Below are 19,088 nucleotides of genomic sequence, written 5' to 3' on the forward strand. Positions count from 1 at the left end.
TTGTTTTACGTACTTTTCAATTAAATACATATTTAGTTCGGGCAATGCAGCACTTTTAATAGGATAACCAAATTAAGTTTGTGTAGGCATATAGTTAGGAGCAGCTCTCAAGGCATTTCCGAAACAATGCAGCAAGTGTTGCTCGATCGAAATTAAACTATAATTGTATAATCCTGCTGCAATTTTGTTTCATCTTGAGTTACTATTTCTTACTTTTTAGACATGTAATCGTGTAAATGGCTTAATGATTAATGTAGGTTTGGCAGTTTTGTTTTCATAAATACTGACACTTATCTGTTTGTGGAACGTTAACAAAAATTTTCTCATTGTCAGCTGCTTCGATTTTCTAGGATTGGGAACGAACGGGTTTGTTCATAGGTGTACAAGCAACGCTTTTCTTAGTGTATATACTTGCCTTGTCAAAATAATAATAATGGCTTAATAGTCTCAAATGAAGCGTGAAAGAAAGATTTAAAAATATAGAAACTCTTGAACAAATCCTTCGTTTGTGGACAAGTATTCCTTCTCATTCAACATTTTTATGTAAATTTCTAACAGAAAGCCAAATTTAAAAAACTAGTTTTGTTTTTGTAGATATTAATTGCTTATGGAACGTTTAAAAAAATTTCTAATCGTCAACTGCTACGATTTTCTAGGACTGGAAAGGAACTTGATCATAGATGTACACGCAACGTTTTGCTTAGTGTATATGTATACTGTGGCTATTTCAGTTAGCACCTGATTATTTGGCTTGCATAGATACATTTTCTTGTGTTATGATTCGGGCGAATACAAATCTACAACAAATAGTCATTTAAATGTTGTCAGGTTCAATTATTTCGAATAAAAAATATTTACATTTCAAGATTTTAAACTTGTTTATTATGAATGATTTCTTTTTTTAAAAAAAAATATTAAATTTCAATACTTTTTTTTTCATTTAAATTACTCACTGTGGTAGCACATACATACACAATAATTAATTTCATTACACAATCACACTTTCACATACAAATTTAATTTTCAATCATTACAAATTTTATGTAGGCCTTTAAAATATAACATAAATAACATAAAATAAATAATTATCTTGGTTTGTCTGTTGAAGTCTTATGAAACTTTTCGTGTAATACTCTGTGCAACTTTGCAGCTTTTAGTGGTCCAATGCCTGGACATAAACTTAGCTCTTCTTGGGATGCTTTTATAATAGCTTCCAAAGTGCCAAATGTTGACAACAATGTAACTGCATCTGTTTTGTTAATGGACCTTACGGTTGTTAAAGCACTAACAATCTGAAAATAAATAAATAATGAACTTTTATACTTATATACACATAAATGCACGAACAAATACCCACAATTTCATTTGTGATTGCTCTTCCTTATCAGTCTTCGTAGCTTAAGACTTTACTACAACTCTTAAAATAAATGCCTTTGGTACATGTGGTCCAGAGTTCGATTCTTGATGAGAGAGCATAAAACTTTAATTTCATAATCATGATTTTTATTAATCATTGTCTCCTTTAGCCTAAAAGACATAATGTGGGACGTAAAACTAAAAATTTTATTTTTTAATTGAAGTAAACAATATTTCAAAATTGTATTTAACGACATAATTCTACAGCAATGCTCTTATTTGTACTAGTTAATATTACTTGCTTAACGTGTTATAAATACGATGGTTGGTTAAAAATAATGGAAGTTCCATGAAATACTATGGTAATGACATTTGGCGACAGCAATGCCTTTATTCCTTTAGTCCCAAACTGAGTCATAACATTAGTTTTCTTTACTATATGTAAGACGTCCAAAGTAACACCTTCGTAGGACAACGGTCAAGAGACTGCCATTCTATGTGGCTGGATTGAAAAGGAACTCGTATGCCAACCGTTAAGTCATTTTGTTGACCACTGTAATCAATTTCTAAAGCAAAGATAGAAAGTTTGTTATGGATCGTTTTGAATCTAATGGAATGAGTTTCTTCCCTTCCTCAGCGCCAAAGGTACTTCCCTATATCAGAATATTTACAAGAGACTGTGACTATTACGTAAGCAACTTGTTTCCAATGTTCATCAGACAAAGTTACAAGTTATAAAGCTGCGAATACAGAAAAAGAATTCCATTCGTCCTTCAGGCACGGCAGCAATTAGCTTAATCTTATTAATAGAGTAAAATAACCAACTGTTTATGAAGATTATTACCATAGAATGTGGATCACTTTCTTTCTTCTCCATGATCAGATCAGGAGGTTTTTGCTCGTATATTTTGTACGTTTCGATAATACGCCCTGCTTCCTCCACACTCCATGCCAGCATGAGAGTTAGGTCTGCTAAGATACAGATTCTCGTTAAATGTTTCAATGCATGATGAGGATCCTTGGTATCCACCTGCAGAATATAAAAATAAACGTATATGTTACAAATATCATGACTAAATACAGTCTAATATAAGGATATTATATTCTGTATAAGTGTTGACATATTGAGTGTTTAACAAAGTTTAGCAAACTTTAATATGATCATAGTATTCGGCACTAAGGTACTTCGGATGTGTACTACTTCCGTCCGCCTATCTTTCGTTAGTGTAGTAGAGGTCTCCAACATTTGCTTGTGAAAAGATGTTACTGATTCTGTGCCACTACTGTAACATCTTTAGTTTGTAACACTAAATAATAAATGTGGTGTTGTACACTTTCATTTGATATGTAGGCACGAAATATATAATAATCTAATGTAGCGTCCTTAACAAAATAAATGAAAAATATGCAATTTTATGCTGCATTGATAACACAGTTAATCTGGGGGTAATGCCAAGTGTGCCAATGTCCCCCCTCGTTAGTTGTGTCATACTAAATTCCAGGGTTTTCTATCCATTAATTTAAAAGTTATAAGGGCGTTTCAACACAAATAGTCCAGCTTGTATACAGATATATCGGAAAAGCGTATCAAACAATTCTAGAGGCACCACGGCAAATTTTAACCAAAGAATGCAGCATTTTCGAAACGAAATTTACAAGGGCAGTTGGGATATCTGCACGAGGCTGGACAGTATTCTACAAGATAATATTTAGGAACCATTTCAATTTTTTTCCAAAATGTTACCGAAATGAGAATGCTGTGTTGGACATGTTATAACAAGAGAGAGAGTGAGGAATAAGAGGATAAAAGGAACAACCAAAGTTGTACAGATATCTAAGAAGATCCAAGAAAAAAAAGACTGCAATGGTACGAACATCTAATAAGAAACAACAAATGCTATGTGATCAGGAAAGTGATGGCAATAAAAGTGGATGGAAGAAAGGTACAGGGAGATAAAGAAAGAATTGGATGGATATCGTTAAGAATGACTTCAGGAGAAAGAATTCTAGGACTGGAGAAGACTCATCAGAAACGTCTACTACACACAAGTAGGAAGAGAAGGAGAGAAAAAAAAATCAGTTTTTCCCAAATGATATCTATTAGTGTCAAGAGATGGCAACAATCAGCTCCGTATGCCTGACTGATGTTAGTGGTGTATTAGATGATTGTATGTAATGAGTTAAGCGGGGTAGAACAGACGAGTGTGAAATGAGCGGTGATGGAAAATGGGAGATTCCTCTGTGTTTCAAAAAGGCCAAATTATGGGTGCGCGCTTAATTAGCACAAGTGTACCTAAGGTGCCCCGTATGTTCGATGTGCCGCAAAAAGAGTGAATAAAGTGGTGACGGTGGCTTACATAACACACAGCAAAAGAACGGAAGAGAAGCCTCAGTACGAGTAACAGGCATCGCCGAACATTGACGAGGATTTTCACTAACGGCCTTAGAGCGAATACAGAAACTCAACCAGCGTCTGGAATAGTCTATTGCGACAATCCGACCTGGGCTCATAACCTAAACATTCTAAGTCGAGTAGCAACTTCCAAACGGTGATCACTGCAACAACTCTTAAGCGCGAAGAAAATGGTGAAGAGACAATTGCAAAGTGAACTGTACGATATCCATCCAATTCTTTCTTTATCTCCCTGTACCTTTCTTCCATCCACTTTTATTGCCATCACTTTCCTGATCACATAGCATTTGTTGTTTCTTATTAGATGATTGGAAACAAATAATATGGTCCGATAAGTCCTCTTTCACCTAATTTTCAATAACAGATCGTGTTTAAGTATGGTGGACGTTTAAATAAGTTTATACCTGGAATTGTCTTCTCCCTACCGTGAAATATAACGGCGGCTCTGGTGATAAAGACCCACATTTCTTAATTCCGAGGGTCCAGTAATTATGTTCAGAGGAAACATTACTGTCAGTGATTATGTGTACATTTTACATAACCAAGTGAATTCCACGATAAAAATGTTCCCGGCCAATGATGCAATTTACCAAGACACTAGTAAAATTCTCCAATTCTCACTGCTGAAGATGTTTACGCGTGGCTTCTTGTTCACCGGAATGAACTACGGCACCTCTCCTGTTACACCCAATCGTCAAAGTTTAACACTATTGAACAACTACGATTAGTTCTGGACCAGGGACCAGATTATCTCCTATATACGAGATTTGTCAACATGAAGACCTAACTTCAAATTTTCAACAGCTGCTGCGTTTACGACGAGATTATATGCATGAACTATGGAAGTGGATGGAACGTTCGAGTTACAAAGCAAATAGCTCTTACATGAAATTCAGAATGAGATCATTGATATGTTAAGGATGTGTGTTTTAAGCCACGTGATAGTCGAGAATACTTTGCTTTTATAATTGACGAAAGTTCACAATATGCATCTGTGAACAACTGACATTCTGCATTCGAGGTGTGAATGATAATATTCATATTTTTGAGGAATTCATGAGCTTTTACGAGATTCCGAACACTGAAACCAAAACTCGTTTTGAGTGTAAAATGACATTCTAGTGCATTTGAACTTGCTCATATAGAATCTGAGAAGACAGTATTAAGATGAGGGGCAGATTTAAAAGGGTGCAAAAGGTAGTTACAGATCTGCAGCCAGAGGCTATTGTATATTGTGTAGCTGTGTATATTGTGTAGCTCATAGCTTGAACTTCGCAATTGACGGTGACTTGCATCACCTATCTTGTATGAGACATAATGAATTTAGCCAACGACTTGTTAAAGATTGCTAGGGAATCTCCTAAAAGATGCAAATATTTAGGAATATTATTGATGTGAACGAGAATACTGGCTATACTGGACTGCGACCAGTTTATCCTTATCGGTGGATGTTTTAGAGCCTCCAGTAACCGACAGATGTTAAAGATTTTTTTTTCCCCTGAAGAAGACTACTGATGTAGGATCAAAATGTGCTATCGGAGACAATGCTTCGCTTCAATTTTCTTTCTTTCCCTCTGTTGCTATGTGATGGGTCCATTAGAAGAAGTAAACTGGAAGATTTAGTCTGCATTCATTGCTGCTACGGAAGTAGAATCAAACTAAAATACTTGACTGACATCTTATAAGAAACAGAAGTTCTGATAGAAATGTACAAAGGAAAAACTCAGTCTTGTTGATAAGCCAGAATTGCCCCGGCAATGTCACATCCCTAAGAGACTTGAAAATCCTGATGCTGCCAAACCTTACTTGTTCTACATCCCAAAAGAGTATTATAAATCAATATACATTGACGTGTGTGACACAATAAAATCATGTGTTGAACAAAGATGTGAATTTACAAGACTACAGAAAGTAATAGTCGTAGAAATAGAATGCATCTCAGTTGTGAACAGTCGCACAACAAATTTTGAGCAAACACGTGAATTCTTTCTCCAAGATCTGGATGCCGATAGGCTCTCCTTACACCTGTTCATACTTGGTGATATCGTCAAACAAATAAAAAAAAGTTCTAACTACCACCTACCATGCATGACAAAGGAAGTTTCTTTTAGAAGACAGCACCTTCAAAGAGCTTCTGCTTGAAGTTGCCACATTCATTATACTCCTCTCCACTGTGCCAGTGACGACAGTCACGGTCGAAAAGTCATTCAGTGTTCTTCGCCAAGTGAATTCATATTTGAGATTTACAACGGGCAGAAGAAACTAAGCAGCTTAGCGGTAGTTCACATACATCAAACTCTGCTTGGTAATTTCGATGTGAGACTGTTCGTTAATGAGTTCATAAAAAATAAACCAGTGCATAGAGCAACTTTTGCTTTATATTGAAATCATATTCGTAAGTTTTTGTTGGGTGTGTCACTTTATATCTTAATTACATGCTATGTTTTTCTTGTTACTTAAAATATAATTTATTGTAGCAAGAACAAAATAAATAAATAAAACTATTTTCCTGTATAAAACTATTAGGTTGGCCTCTTAAAGCAAATACAAATTTTTAAATAAAAATGTTATCAAAAAAAAAAAAAAAAAAAAAAAAGAGCAGACAAAAAAAGACATAAAGAGACTGAAATGTTTTCTAACGTTCTTCATGTTATATTTCATTTGCATGAGGAATATATTTGCTTAAAAACTGCTATACGAAGACAATTTTTGTTTTTATAATAGGAAGTGAGTGTCATTCATTCATTTATTTCAGTAATAAGAGCTTCCTTCTTCATAACAGTTTGACAAACCAGTGGCGATGCATCCTATTCACCTGATTTGCCACCTGCTGACTTGTTTCTATTCTGCAAGTTCAAATTCACCCTGCAAATTCAAATTCACTGTTTTTAATCTACAAGAAAGACAACAAATTTGGTACGAGACCTCCAGGCTATCCAAAAAGTGTGTTACAGCAGCGGAAGACGCCCTACGAGCGATGTATCAAAGTGTCTACTAAAATTCTAAAATGAAATTTCATAACTTTTCGTGACCTTTTCTTTACCAAACCATACAATTTCGTAACATTCTCAAGAGGAAATTTGGGTGCGAATTAGGCCGCATTTTCATGGATGCGATAGAAGCATGCTTTGTTAGCGATTCGGTAGCGTCTGAAGACGACCAAAGACATTTTTGGTGATGAATTTTGATGTTTTATAGAACAAAACTTTACGTCTGTACTTATATTAGTACAGATAACAAAAAATCGTGACCCAGAAACTAAATTTCGTGACTTTTTCTTGACTTTCATGACCGTTTTCTGATTTCGTGACATTCGTGACCGATAGGCACCCTGTGTATTTATAGTGGAGGGAGCTATTTTGAATAGTGGTGGGCACAAAAACCGGTTTTTCGGTTTTTAGAAAAACCGAAACCGGTTTTTGAAAATTTTCAAAAAACCGGTTTCGGTTTTTCACCGAAACCGGTTTCGGTTTTCTCCAAAACCGGTTTCGGTTTTCTCCAAAACCGGTTTCGGTTTTTCACCAGATCCGGTTTCGATTTTCTTCAAAACCGATTCCGCTTTTTTTTTAATTTGTTCTATTTCTGACCAGAATGGTGTTTCGTTATTCTCCGGAAACCGAATCCATTTCCACAGAAATAGTCTTATGTGTTTTCGAAAAGTTTTCACCGAAACCAGTTTCGGTGAAAACCGAAACCGGTTTCGGTGAAAAACCGAACCGGTTTTGGAGAAAACCGAACCGGTTTTGAAGAGAACCGAAACTGGTTTCGGTGAAAAACCGAACCGGTTTTGGAGAAAACCGAAATGTCGGTTTTTCGGATTTCGGTTTTTATAGAAACCGGTTTTCGGTTTTTATAAAAACCGGTTTTGCCCATCCCTAATTTTGAACGAGACAAATCTGAATAACTTCCAAAAATGGAAGTATATTATATTTAGAAAGTTCGGTGTAATATTTACTAGAAAAAGTAAACGCATACTCATAACACCACTAAAAAACGTAGAGTATAAGCACTTTCGCTAAAAGAATTCTTCAGATAGAAAGGGAAAGAAACAGGAAAAAAAATAAAATAAAATAAAATAAAAAATAAAGGACAAAAAGATGAGAAGTGTTCAATTGAGCTCTATGTTGAAATGACATGTAGTGGATTTGTTCGCTGAATTCAAACCTCGATGTCATTTTTAAATTATATTACAGGTAGTAATCAATTCTACTTTGCAGAAACCACGAACTTTCCACCTGGAGAGTAGGATTCTCGCACAGAATCACAAAAACTGCACATGAAATACATTTAGTGATGCCTAGAAAGATAAATCTAGCAAATGTAAAAGAAGTGCTTAATTTCATTCGTTAATTCTCTGTTTCTTAATCCCCATTCCTGTGCTTCCCCTCCTCCTATTCTTTCTGTTTACCTCTCTCTCTCTCTTTCTTCCCTTTTTCTATTATCTATATCGATATGAATGTTCACTATAGTATATACTAATTCACAACAAATTTATCATGTATTTCTCTTTCTCTGCTTTGCTCTTCTGCTTGTTTTTTTTTTTTTTTTTATTTCTTTGTTGGTATACATACATTATACATATTTGGTGTACGGAGTAAATGAAGATGCATATGTTTGTCTTCCAAATTAATATCTTACATTTATTACAATATACAAAGCTATGAACATTTTCATTCCTCTTTCTTGGTTCATTCCTTTATCAATCTCTTATCTCTTGTTTCTCAAAAAGATACTCAGTTACAGTGGCGGCTCCAGAGCTCTGCAAGATGGAGGTCACAACGACAATTGTAGCAAAATCGGCTTTTACCCCCTCCCCCGTGCAAAACCAATTTCCGCTTTCGGGGTCTCCAGTGATTTTTCATTTTGAAGAAATTCTTCTGGAGGAATTCTGATCTGAAGTATAATTGTTATATAAAAAGTAACAACGAATTTGGCATTACATAATCATGTATTTAGTATGTGTTCTACAGAATTATTTAGTTTAATTTCAAATACTTGACTCAGCACAAAGAATTCAAGTTATTCAAGAAGTAGAAATTAACCATGTTGCCAACACTGCTCAACTATTTCTTCCAAATGAATTTTTTAATTAATTCTGTAAAAATAATTTGGTTGGAATTTGAAACGGATATAAAACGAACAAAGTAATCATGAAAAGTTAACAAACTCCTTTCTCGTACATTTATATTTATTAACTTGTGAACTAGGAACACGATAAAATTTTTATGATGCCTTGAAATTCAAATATGTATTCGATTTCGGTCATTTGTAAAACAAATGAGAATTCATTCGACCATTCATTTCTAGCACCAAGACGAAGAACTATTATTTAACGTTGAATTTGAATCACACGTGCTCCCTACTGGGAATCGAATCCTGGTATTCCATGTGGAAGAAGTGTTTGCTAACCATATATCCATAAAAAAGCTCCAAAAGACAACTACATTGGATGTGCAAACAATACTAACATGTAAATGATTCCAAACAAATATATATCCTCGATATGATATCACCAACATTGCGTGGGATGAATTAGTTGATTTGCAGTTTAGCGATTTTCTAATAAATTCATCATAAGAATCAATTCATTAACAATAAAGGAGCCAAACCATCCCATTTACGTGGAAATATTTTGGCAAATGGTCAAGTTCCATAACACAGATTTATTGATACTAGTATTACTGTGTCTGATGGAGCCAAGAGGTATACATAATTGCCGAAACAGTTACACATGAATTATTTTAGTAAAGCGATGTACTTTTGCTCAGAGATTGTTTTAATTCTACTTCAAATTTAAAATGTAACTACACTAAATGCAATCTATTTATTTATTTACCAAGGACAGATATGCTAAAGAGAGGCGTACCTGTACGAGTAAGACACGAAGTTCATATTGGCGGCCCAATTGCTTTAACCTTTCATGTATGTAATCTGGATTCAAGCCATGATATCTCAGACTCAGGAACAAACAACAAGTTGTCTGTCCCATAACATAATCTGGAATAATTTCAGCATACTCCCAGGGAACATTTCTAATGAACTTCAGCACTGGATTCCCACGCTGCAATATTCATTAGACGAACAAAAAGTATCTATTAGAAAATACATATAATTTTCAATAATTATCCATCTTTACTTAAGGACTGAATGGTTTGTATAGAGGTTATCTAGACACAGACATGCACACTGAGAGAGAACTCCAAATTATTGTTGCAAGTACAAATTTTCAGCAATACCTCAGAACAATTTTACTTTGCATCTGTTTTAATTCCATGATCAACCATGTATTACGATGAATACTCCCAAGTTGTCATTATTAAATATACTTAACAGCAGTAAATATGACGGTCATTTCGATTACAGCATATACAGGAAGTATACGAACCACTACTTACGAACTGATGTATACCTTCATCTGGATTAGAATGTACTACATCATGGCACTGGCGAATCCACGGGGAGGGCGGAGGGGGCGACCGCCCCCTCCAAAGGTTTTTTTGAACTTTCAGCATTTATCATTGGGAAATACTAACATGGCCTTTTTCCCGACCGATCCAATATGTGTGACAAGGATAGCAGAGTCTAATCAGAATGTGTGGTACTTAATAGTACTTAATACAGACATATTTGAATTGTGAATACTTTTCTCCCTAGTTCCTTGGGGCGGTCACCATAAGCCCCAAAGGAGCTAGAATATGATTCATTCGTTGGACGAACAGCTGTAAGAAGGAGGGTAAGACGGCTCACTCTTTGAGCTAAAAACGTATATTTTAAAATTGTGTCCTAGAAAAAGGATATGGGAATGGAATTCGGGTCCTGAAACTTCAAGTACCTTTACCTTGAATAAAGAGAAATATAGAATCCTCAGCGCTCCTTACCGGAAAGCTCGCTAACTGAGACTTTTCAGTTGGTTGATTGATTAATATGTATTTACGTCGTTTGCCAAAAGCGAAGTTTTACAGAACGAGGACTAGAGTTTAAAGTTGGATCTGAACCACTGTAGTGCGTTCGATGCTCACTCACCGGGAATCAAACCACAGAACCCCTTGCATCAAAGATCAAAGGTACGTTCGCTAGCTACTAGATCAACAAAGAGAGTCGTGACTTTTGGGGTTCAACACGGAAACATTAGGAAGGGACCAGGGATTTATTATGACTTCAAATGGCATTTCATCTTTTCTTGAGAAATAACACAAGCTTGTTATTGTAATTCACACATAAAAGACGAAATCCTGAATGAGTAACTTCGTACAGGGCAAACCACTTAACCACTTAATTGAAATTAGGACAGTAGATAAGATTTGTTACGTAAGGTATTACTAAGGAAGGATTTTTTTTTTTAATTCGAAGAAAGGAAGGGAGAATGGGGGTGGAAATTACTTTAATAAGATGGCCATCTCTTCGAATCCGCTAAGATTAGAGCCTTGAAATTTGGCATTTGGAATTCTCATTTAAAATAATTTGACACGCGTTTCAACTTTTTTTTTTTTTTTTTTTTTGATATTATAGTAAAATTGAGAAAAAAGAGATGAAAAGAAAAAGTGGCGGCGATTGCAAATATTATAATAAGATATCAATATCTAAGAATCTTTGAAGGTTACAAATATGAAATTTCGTATATGGACTTTCCACTTAAAATAATTCAATACGTATAGCAGCATTTTTTATATTTTACCTAGAAGGGAAGAAAAGGGATGGGATTATTATTATTATTATTATTATTAATATTATAAGATGCCATATCTCGGGATCCCTTGCAGTTAGAAACATGAAAGTTGGTAGTTTGATTTTTCATTTAAAATAATTCAACATTTATTTGAACGTTTTTTTTTTTTTTCACTTAACGTAGAAGAGAAGGAAAAAAGGTGGGGCTGGTTCATTAAAATGCCTTAGGAGGTGTTTGAATTTCGTGACACAGTCCTAGCTCAATCCAATTCTATATGAAAGGCAGAAGGAAGAACGCGAAATATTGTGCCACAGTACCACGTAGGAACATTTGCTACGGCCGTATGTCGAGCAGATTGGGGATCTGGGTCGAGCCCCACCTAGACGAAGGCTAGTATAATATACCTAGGTAATTTTATTGTTGTTGTAAGCATAACTATAATTATACTATGTTTCGTGGACCCCACACAAATATAGAGATATATTAATTTTGTATTAATTTTTCTAACTGCTGTCCCGCAAGTTACTCAAAATATAAATATTAGAGCAAATTGTACACTCTTTCGATAAAATGAATGATATCGTCAATACAGTATTTTCTTTTGTGCAAGTACTGTGCCAGACAGTGCATCTCATATGTTGCGGTGACTGTGTGTGAAGTGAATCATGACACCGTCCCGTCTTCGAAACGGAAGTACGTATTTAATTTAAATCTACACAAAAAATACTCCCATTACAAAATAAATAAATAAATAAATAAATAAAATCTGGTCCCAAAGTGGAATCTGGGATTTTCCCCCCCAACCCCTTCCAGCCCCGGATTCATATGAGTCCCATTCTTGCAAATTAAATACTGGTCACCTTGAAGCTATGCTCATCTTCGACAAAGCGAACCGCCCCTCCCAAACGATCCTTCTGGATCCGCTAGTGCATCATGGTATCAAACAGCTGATTCTAAACATCTATCATGTATAACAAAGGCATTAAAAGAAAGCTATAGAATTAGTTTCCAGTACAAATATACCTATATAGTATTTAAAATAAACAGATACAGTAATTGAATGATACAGAACGTAAAAATAGTCAACTTTCACTGGCACTCCTAAACGACACTTTTAACCGTATCACTTGAGCACGATCCGTGAACGATGAAAGAAAAAGTGAGCTTCCTGGGAAGGGGTTCATTTGTGGACTTTCCGCCGTAAATTATACCCACTCAGCAATAGGGAAACAGTACAAAGAGAGTTTAATGGTGTGGGAATCATTATCCAACGATGTGCATAACAGACCCCTGCGGTACGTGGTTAGCCGGAAAGTATGAGAACACAGCTATAGTCAGCTTGAACCTCCCATACAGTCTGTGCCATTAGAAGACCAGTGACACAGCACAACCCCCAACGCACGGAAGTTTGGCAATTCGATACGGTATCTCAAAAGGCACAGTTTCCAACATGATCCCGAAAAATCTCGCGCATCACAAACCGCACGGACACGACCTCACAGAGCGCCACATCCAGAAGACGTTCACAAACTAGGTTTGTGAACCGCTATGAAACTGTATGAAACTCGCAAGTAACAAGTGGAAATGGGTGTGTACCCTGGAAGAGGGATGCCTCTACTTAGATGAAAGCAACAGAATTCGATCAATTTCCTACCATCAAACAAGCCACATAAGCCGTTCTGGCCAGGTGATTTCTGGTTGTGGCAGGATATTACAGTAAGGGAGTGCTGCCACTCGTCGTAATGCCTTCCAACACGTCGTAAAGCCGTCAACGCTGGTTACTTCCAGAAGAACGTCACGAACTCTCTACATGACACACATACATCCCCCACTTGTACGGAGACAATATCACAACTGTATGGATCCACATGCACAAGACCTACAACCATACCGTTCAATCATTCCAAGTGCTCTACGCAAGGAAGGCAAAAGAGACGGAAATTCGTGAGATTCCATTTTTGTCCATTCTTGTGAAATCCCCGGGCCCTCACAAATGGACTACTGTGGGCTTGGACTCCTCAAACAGATATTTGCGTCTCCGTCCCCCTATTTTGTATGATCTTTGGAAAGTTGCCAAAACGGTATGGTGAGCTTCTCCTTCCTATTATATGTAGAGTTTGCTACAGTGGAAACTACGCTGCCAGCGATCGTTGGCAGAAGTGGGCCCGTGGCCGTCATATTTAATTGATGGCTCAGAATGAGATTTACTAGCCTGGTAAGTGCTTCAAAATATCATTTTTTTTTTTTTTTTTTCATCGTATGCAACCTTCTGTAAACATAATACTTCTGTAAAGTTGAACAAAAGGACCTACAGTATATCAATTATAAGGAAATAAAGCAGAAAAAAATAGTTGCACTTCATATGTCGAGTATATTTTCTATATTTATGCCGATTGAAAATTAAGCACCTCAAAACTATGCATATACCGCCTGTGAAAATAAGTATGACATCAGTTACGTTTAGAACGAAAGATGCAAAAATTGAGGAATCCGGGCATGTATAATGATGTGATTTATGTATATCACTACTGAAACACAAAGGTCAAAGCAAATTCTCCTGAGTTACAACTTCGATCTTCACTAGTTCCTAAGGTTGCCAGATTTTGTAAACGAAAAACAGGGACACCAATCTCAGGTTATATATAAGATCATGGGTTCCTACTCATCTGTCTTTTCCAGGTTACTGGACATAATTTTCCACTTCATTCTATACACGGTTAACACAAATGAAGTTCCACAAGAGATGTATAAAGAATGTGAAGAGGTAATGTAAAGGGAACGCCTGGCGTCCCTTATTTCGAATTCCGATTTGTGGGGTTTAACAGGTCCTAAATATCGCGCCAATCACGACACACACTCCCATTAATGATTGAAGAGATAATTTTTCCTTTGTTGCGTCATCACTTGAAACAGAAACACTATCCTAAAAATAATAAAACTTTACAATTTAACAAGAAAAAATACGTTTACGCTAAATTCAGAACGATAAACAAAAAATAAAATAGTAAATCTCTTTAAAGATTTACGCAGACTCTCCGAAAGTTTGGAAGAAAAAGGTCCAGTATTAAAATTAAAACAAGACACTTATCTTTATGTGGTTACCGGCCACTTCTTGTGCTAGTGTAAGTTGTTACGAAATTTTAACCAGAAAATTACTGAAAATTTGACTTCACCCTACACCGAGAAAGAAATTCAATTCACTTCACTTTACTTGCAAAGGTGTGTATACACTGGATAAAAGCTTGGTTGTAAAGTTGTTCGTCAGAAGACGGCATACAGGATGAAATAGACAGTTTAAATGCTGTTAACATGCGGCGACTGAGAGTAGTATCGCCATTGTTGATTAAAGATTCAACAATGATGCAGTTCTGTGCTGCCAATTAAAGTACAAAACCACTAGTAGTTAAAGCCTGTCACCGGGAAAAATACTTTCTTCTCTATTGAAAGTTATATTCAAGAAATTATTGCTAAAATATATGCCCCCTCTTGAATATTTTTTTAAAATCTATTTTTTTACCCTCTGGAAGCTAAACAACCCATAGGACGAAAGAATGGATGCGATTTTCACATTCCTTGTTCTTTGTTTAGTAAAATTAATTGGCTACACAAATCTCAAAAACCTTTCGTTTTTTGCTGAGACATAATCGTTCTTGCAGTCAGGTTGATTTTTTTTAAAACCGGGACGTCTGGCAACCCTAATAGTTCGAGTTGCTTATTAGTTTCAAATAGCTATTCCTACAATCATATCCGTATGACAATGAAATAGAACCAAAAATAGAATCTTTCTTGGGATTTAAGAAAATAAAATAAAATAAAAAGCCAGCGTATTTTCAAATAACACTGACTTATTTACCTCCAAGTTTAAGTTGTGCAACAAGTGCAGGCAAGTGTCTGCTTATGTCTGCTATAGGATATATATTGAATACATGAATTCAATTTCTATTAAGGTAAGAAACTGAACTCACATATACAAACCACCTCACTCGTAGAGCTATTTGGGTGCCTGAATTCAAACTTGCAGGTAAGAAAACAATACTATTCTGAACACAGAAATATACATAAAAGCAAAAAAGTCATACTGAAACATGTGATTATCTGAAATTTTACTTTATACTTAAATTTTATATGATATTCCTTGGAACAATTCACTTTCAGTATACTTATAACAGACGATATTAATTTTTTGACTAAAATATTTTTGTTGTCGAAAATCCTCTAACAGTTCAAATCATTCAAATCGGATTCTCCGCGTCTATCATTAGTCTTTTTCCCCTTATGAAATGTTTCATTCTCTTTGATACTAACATTTTCTCCTTCACAAGAGTGTCATAATGGGAAAGGAAAGATGTGCACGAAGAATGAGTATTTTAGTTAGTGTTCTATAAAGTAAATATTTCAAAATGTCTTAAATGAAATTAAATATCTTCCAGCGTAAAATAAATAGTTTTATTGTTGAAGTATTCATTTCCGATGCTTTGTGCATTCAATTGCGGGAATTACCCGAGCATTTCTTTCACGACGGGCTTTTCCCGAAAATGTAGCTTTCTTTACTGTACATCGAAACTTTCACTAGTACGAAGTTTGAATTCAGCACTTGAAATAGTAAGCGTTACGTAGTCTTCGGAACTCCGAGCATTAAGCTTCTTAAATTTAACAAGAATTTTTACGCTATTGCTGACGTTGATTCTACAGAATGCTTATTTGAAGAGTAGCAACAAATGACAATTGCTGGAAAACCAATTTTACTGAAGAATACTTGTGTTACCATCAAAGGTAAGAAATAATACTAACAGTTTTACTAATGTATTTAAATATTTACTGGTAGGACCGGCACCTATGACTTTAAACCAGTCAAACGTATGAGGGATAACGTCCCTCGGTGTCGCCGTGTCGGCAAGTACACTATTCATGGAAAGTATTTCCTAAAATATAGAATTGCATATTTTACTTCAAATAGGCTATAAGCACAATCCATACATTAATTTGTTCTCTAATTATCTCAAGCTAAGGCAAGGTTTTTTTTTTTTTTTTTTTTTTTTTTTTTTTTTTTTTTTTTTTTATTCATTCAGTGCATTAGAATTTTATAAAGCCTTCGTTGAATGTTGTTGTATACTTAACGTGAAAGCATCTAATTCGCCCAAGGAAAGTCCAAAATCTAATAAAAATCACTTAGTTGTACCAATAAAATAGTAACGAAAAGCTCAAAAACTCAGATGGGTTTTAAGGTGGGTCCAGCTCGAAAAAACTCGGTGGGTTTTTCCGGGCTGAGTCCACTTGGGCAAACCCTGTTCTCCAAACGCACAGTGCTGACGGAAAGAAGTGACATCGCGGCTTGGCTTTGTCGGTACCTCAGAGCTATGAAGAAATGTGATTATAATAATGTAGATAAGACATGGGTCAATGCAGGCCACACATTAGAAAAAGGCTGGACCGATCATACTGTGCATAGTACAATGAACGCACCAATAGGGAAAGGGAGGAAGAATAATTGTTTTTCATGCTAGCACATCTCGTGGTTTTTCCCCAAACTGCCACCTCATTTTCAGATGATTTAAAAAAAAAAGAAAAAAAAAAAAAACCTGATTATCATTAGAAAATGAATTCCTATACATTTACGAAGTGGTTCTAAGAATCTCTTTTGGAAAACATATCCCCTAAATCCATCATTGTTATGACAATGCTACATATCATTCCGTTATGCTCGACAAGCTTCCAACAACTCAGTCCCGGAAGTCTGAGATCTTGGACTGGTTAAAGCGCAACACTAGTGTGCAGTTAGAACCTGACATGAAGAAGGCAGAGCTTCTAGAACTGGTGACCTTATACAAGCCGAAAATCCCTTTGTACAGAATCGACGAATTAGCAAGGGAAAAGGGTCATAAGTCTTCCCCCCCACCATGCCCACTTCAACCCTATAGAAAATATTTGGGCGCAAGTGAAAGGATACGTCGCGAGGGAAAATAAACAAAATTACAGTGGCAGAAGTGAAAAGACTTAAAAAAGAAGCAATTGATAGTGTCACTGCGGAAAACCGGCCTGATGTTGTTCAATATTCGAAGAAGCTCCTAGACGAGCAATGGGATAAAGAAGGAATTCTTGAACAGTGTGTGGAGGAAGTGATAATCTCTGTTAATTCCAGCTCCGAAAATGACAGTAATTCTTCACTGGGAGTATCCCTAATCACACAATTAACGTAAGTACATTCCTATATAGTTGCTTTCTATCGTTGCTAATTACACAAAATGACGATTTTAACTAATTTAAACTAACAAATAATTAAGTTAAACAATTAAGTAAATAATTACATATAAATAAACATAATTAAATAAATAAACATAAAAACACTATTACACCTAAATATGCAGACATATACACATATATTACATGTACATCAATCAATATATATATTCTTGATATACTTGAAAGGTCAAATAAGTATACTTGAAAGGGATTTGCTGCTGCCAGAAACCAATCAGAAGAAAGATCTCTCAGCTGTTGTATGTATATAAGATTGTACAGTTATCCTGTATTGCATAGTGTCTGATGAAGCCAAAGAGTTAGTTGGTGAAACTGTAATACGTGTTGAATTTTTAATGAAAAAAATATATATAGTTTTGCTCCGCAAATAATTAGTGTGGATTTAAAGATTGTCTATTTTTTCTTATTTGATGTCTATGTAAAACAGTAAAATAAATACAGAAATTCCATTTCTATTACTGCCGAAAATGCTATTAAAAATTACGATGCAAAATTAGTTTCGCAAATTATTATGCAAAAGCAAAATCTAAAAAACGGATATACATAAATATAGATGTAAAGCGTAATTTGAGTAATACAGTGAAACCTGTCTTCAGCGGAATCGAGCGGGACTCGCAAAAATTTCCGTTAAAGACAGGTTTCCGCTTAATGGAGATAGACCTTTCCGTTAAAAAAATATATTTGCTTATAACGGACATAATGAGAAAATATATTGATGTACGCAACTTGTTCAATTACAGTACTTTTTCCTTCTATGGATTAATACGAAAAAAAAAAAAAAAAAAACCTTAAAATAAACACAAAATATGCTGTGCACACTTTCCTTTATTTTTCCCAATAGTCAAGCAGGATTTTTTGCATACATTGCTACTACTTGGCTGCGGTATACTTCAGGACACAGAAAAGCTTTCTCTGAAATTTTGAAAGTCCTCTGAACTCTTTTCTCCTTGTTTTCACGACACGTGATGGAGATATATAACTTCTGCTTTACCTCAATTCCTTTTTTCCAGAACTTTGTTTTGTCAGTTTTCTTCTCATTTTTGTTGGCTGTCGCTAGTTGCTACACAAGCGAAACAGAAGTACGCCTACAAAGAAGACTGACAGCTGACATGCTACGTAGGACTAGTGAAAAATTGTGGGAGCTGAATATGAGTAGTGATTGACGAAGGTCAACACTGCCCATAAAGATTTAACAAAAGAACGAAGTATTTATCGCAGACAGTATATGTTTACCCTCTCACAGGATGTTTAAAAATTTTGTAAACGATGTAGTCTGAAACTCAGAATTTTCCGTTAAAGGTTTATTTTGCTTTCCGTTGTCCGCATAACACAGTTTCCGCTTAATGAAGGGACTTTTATATGTCTTTTACTCCAAAATCCATGGGACCATGAAAT

The 19,088-nt window shown here is 35.4% G+C and overlaps 1 protein-coding gene across 2 annotated transcripts in view; it reads right to left on the minus strand.

The window, feature by feature from the left end:
- Positions 1-910: 910 nt before the first annotated feature.
- The window catches only part of Ercc1 (DNA excision repair protein Ercc1), a 40,480-nt gene continuing 22,302 nt past the window's right edge, over positions 911-19,088 (minus strand). Inside the window, exons 4-6 of one of the 2 annotated variants that reach the window (XM_081768738.1) lie at positions 9,636-9,830; positions 2,201-2,386; positions 911-1,292 (exon numbers count right to left, since the gene is read on the minus strand). In XM_081768738.1, the coding sequence (XP_081624864.1) occupies positions 1,086-1,292; positions 2,201-2,386; positions 9,636-9,830 (588 nt within the window). In that variant the 3' untranslated portion in view covers positions 911-1,085. The remainder of the gene's footprint in view (positions 1,293-2,200; positions 2,387-9,635; positions 9,831-19,088) is intronic. The other variant, XM_081768747.1, reaches the window with a different exon arrangement.

This window comes from Thermobia domestica, chromosome 1 (assembly GCF_964235325.1).
Source record: "Thermobia domestica chromosome 1, izTheDome1.hap1.1, whole genome shotgun sequence".
Classification (NCBI taxonomy): Eukaryota; Metazoa; Arthropoda; class Insecta; order Zygentoma; family Lepismatidae; genus Thermobia; species Thermobia domestica.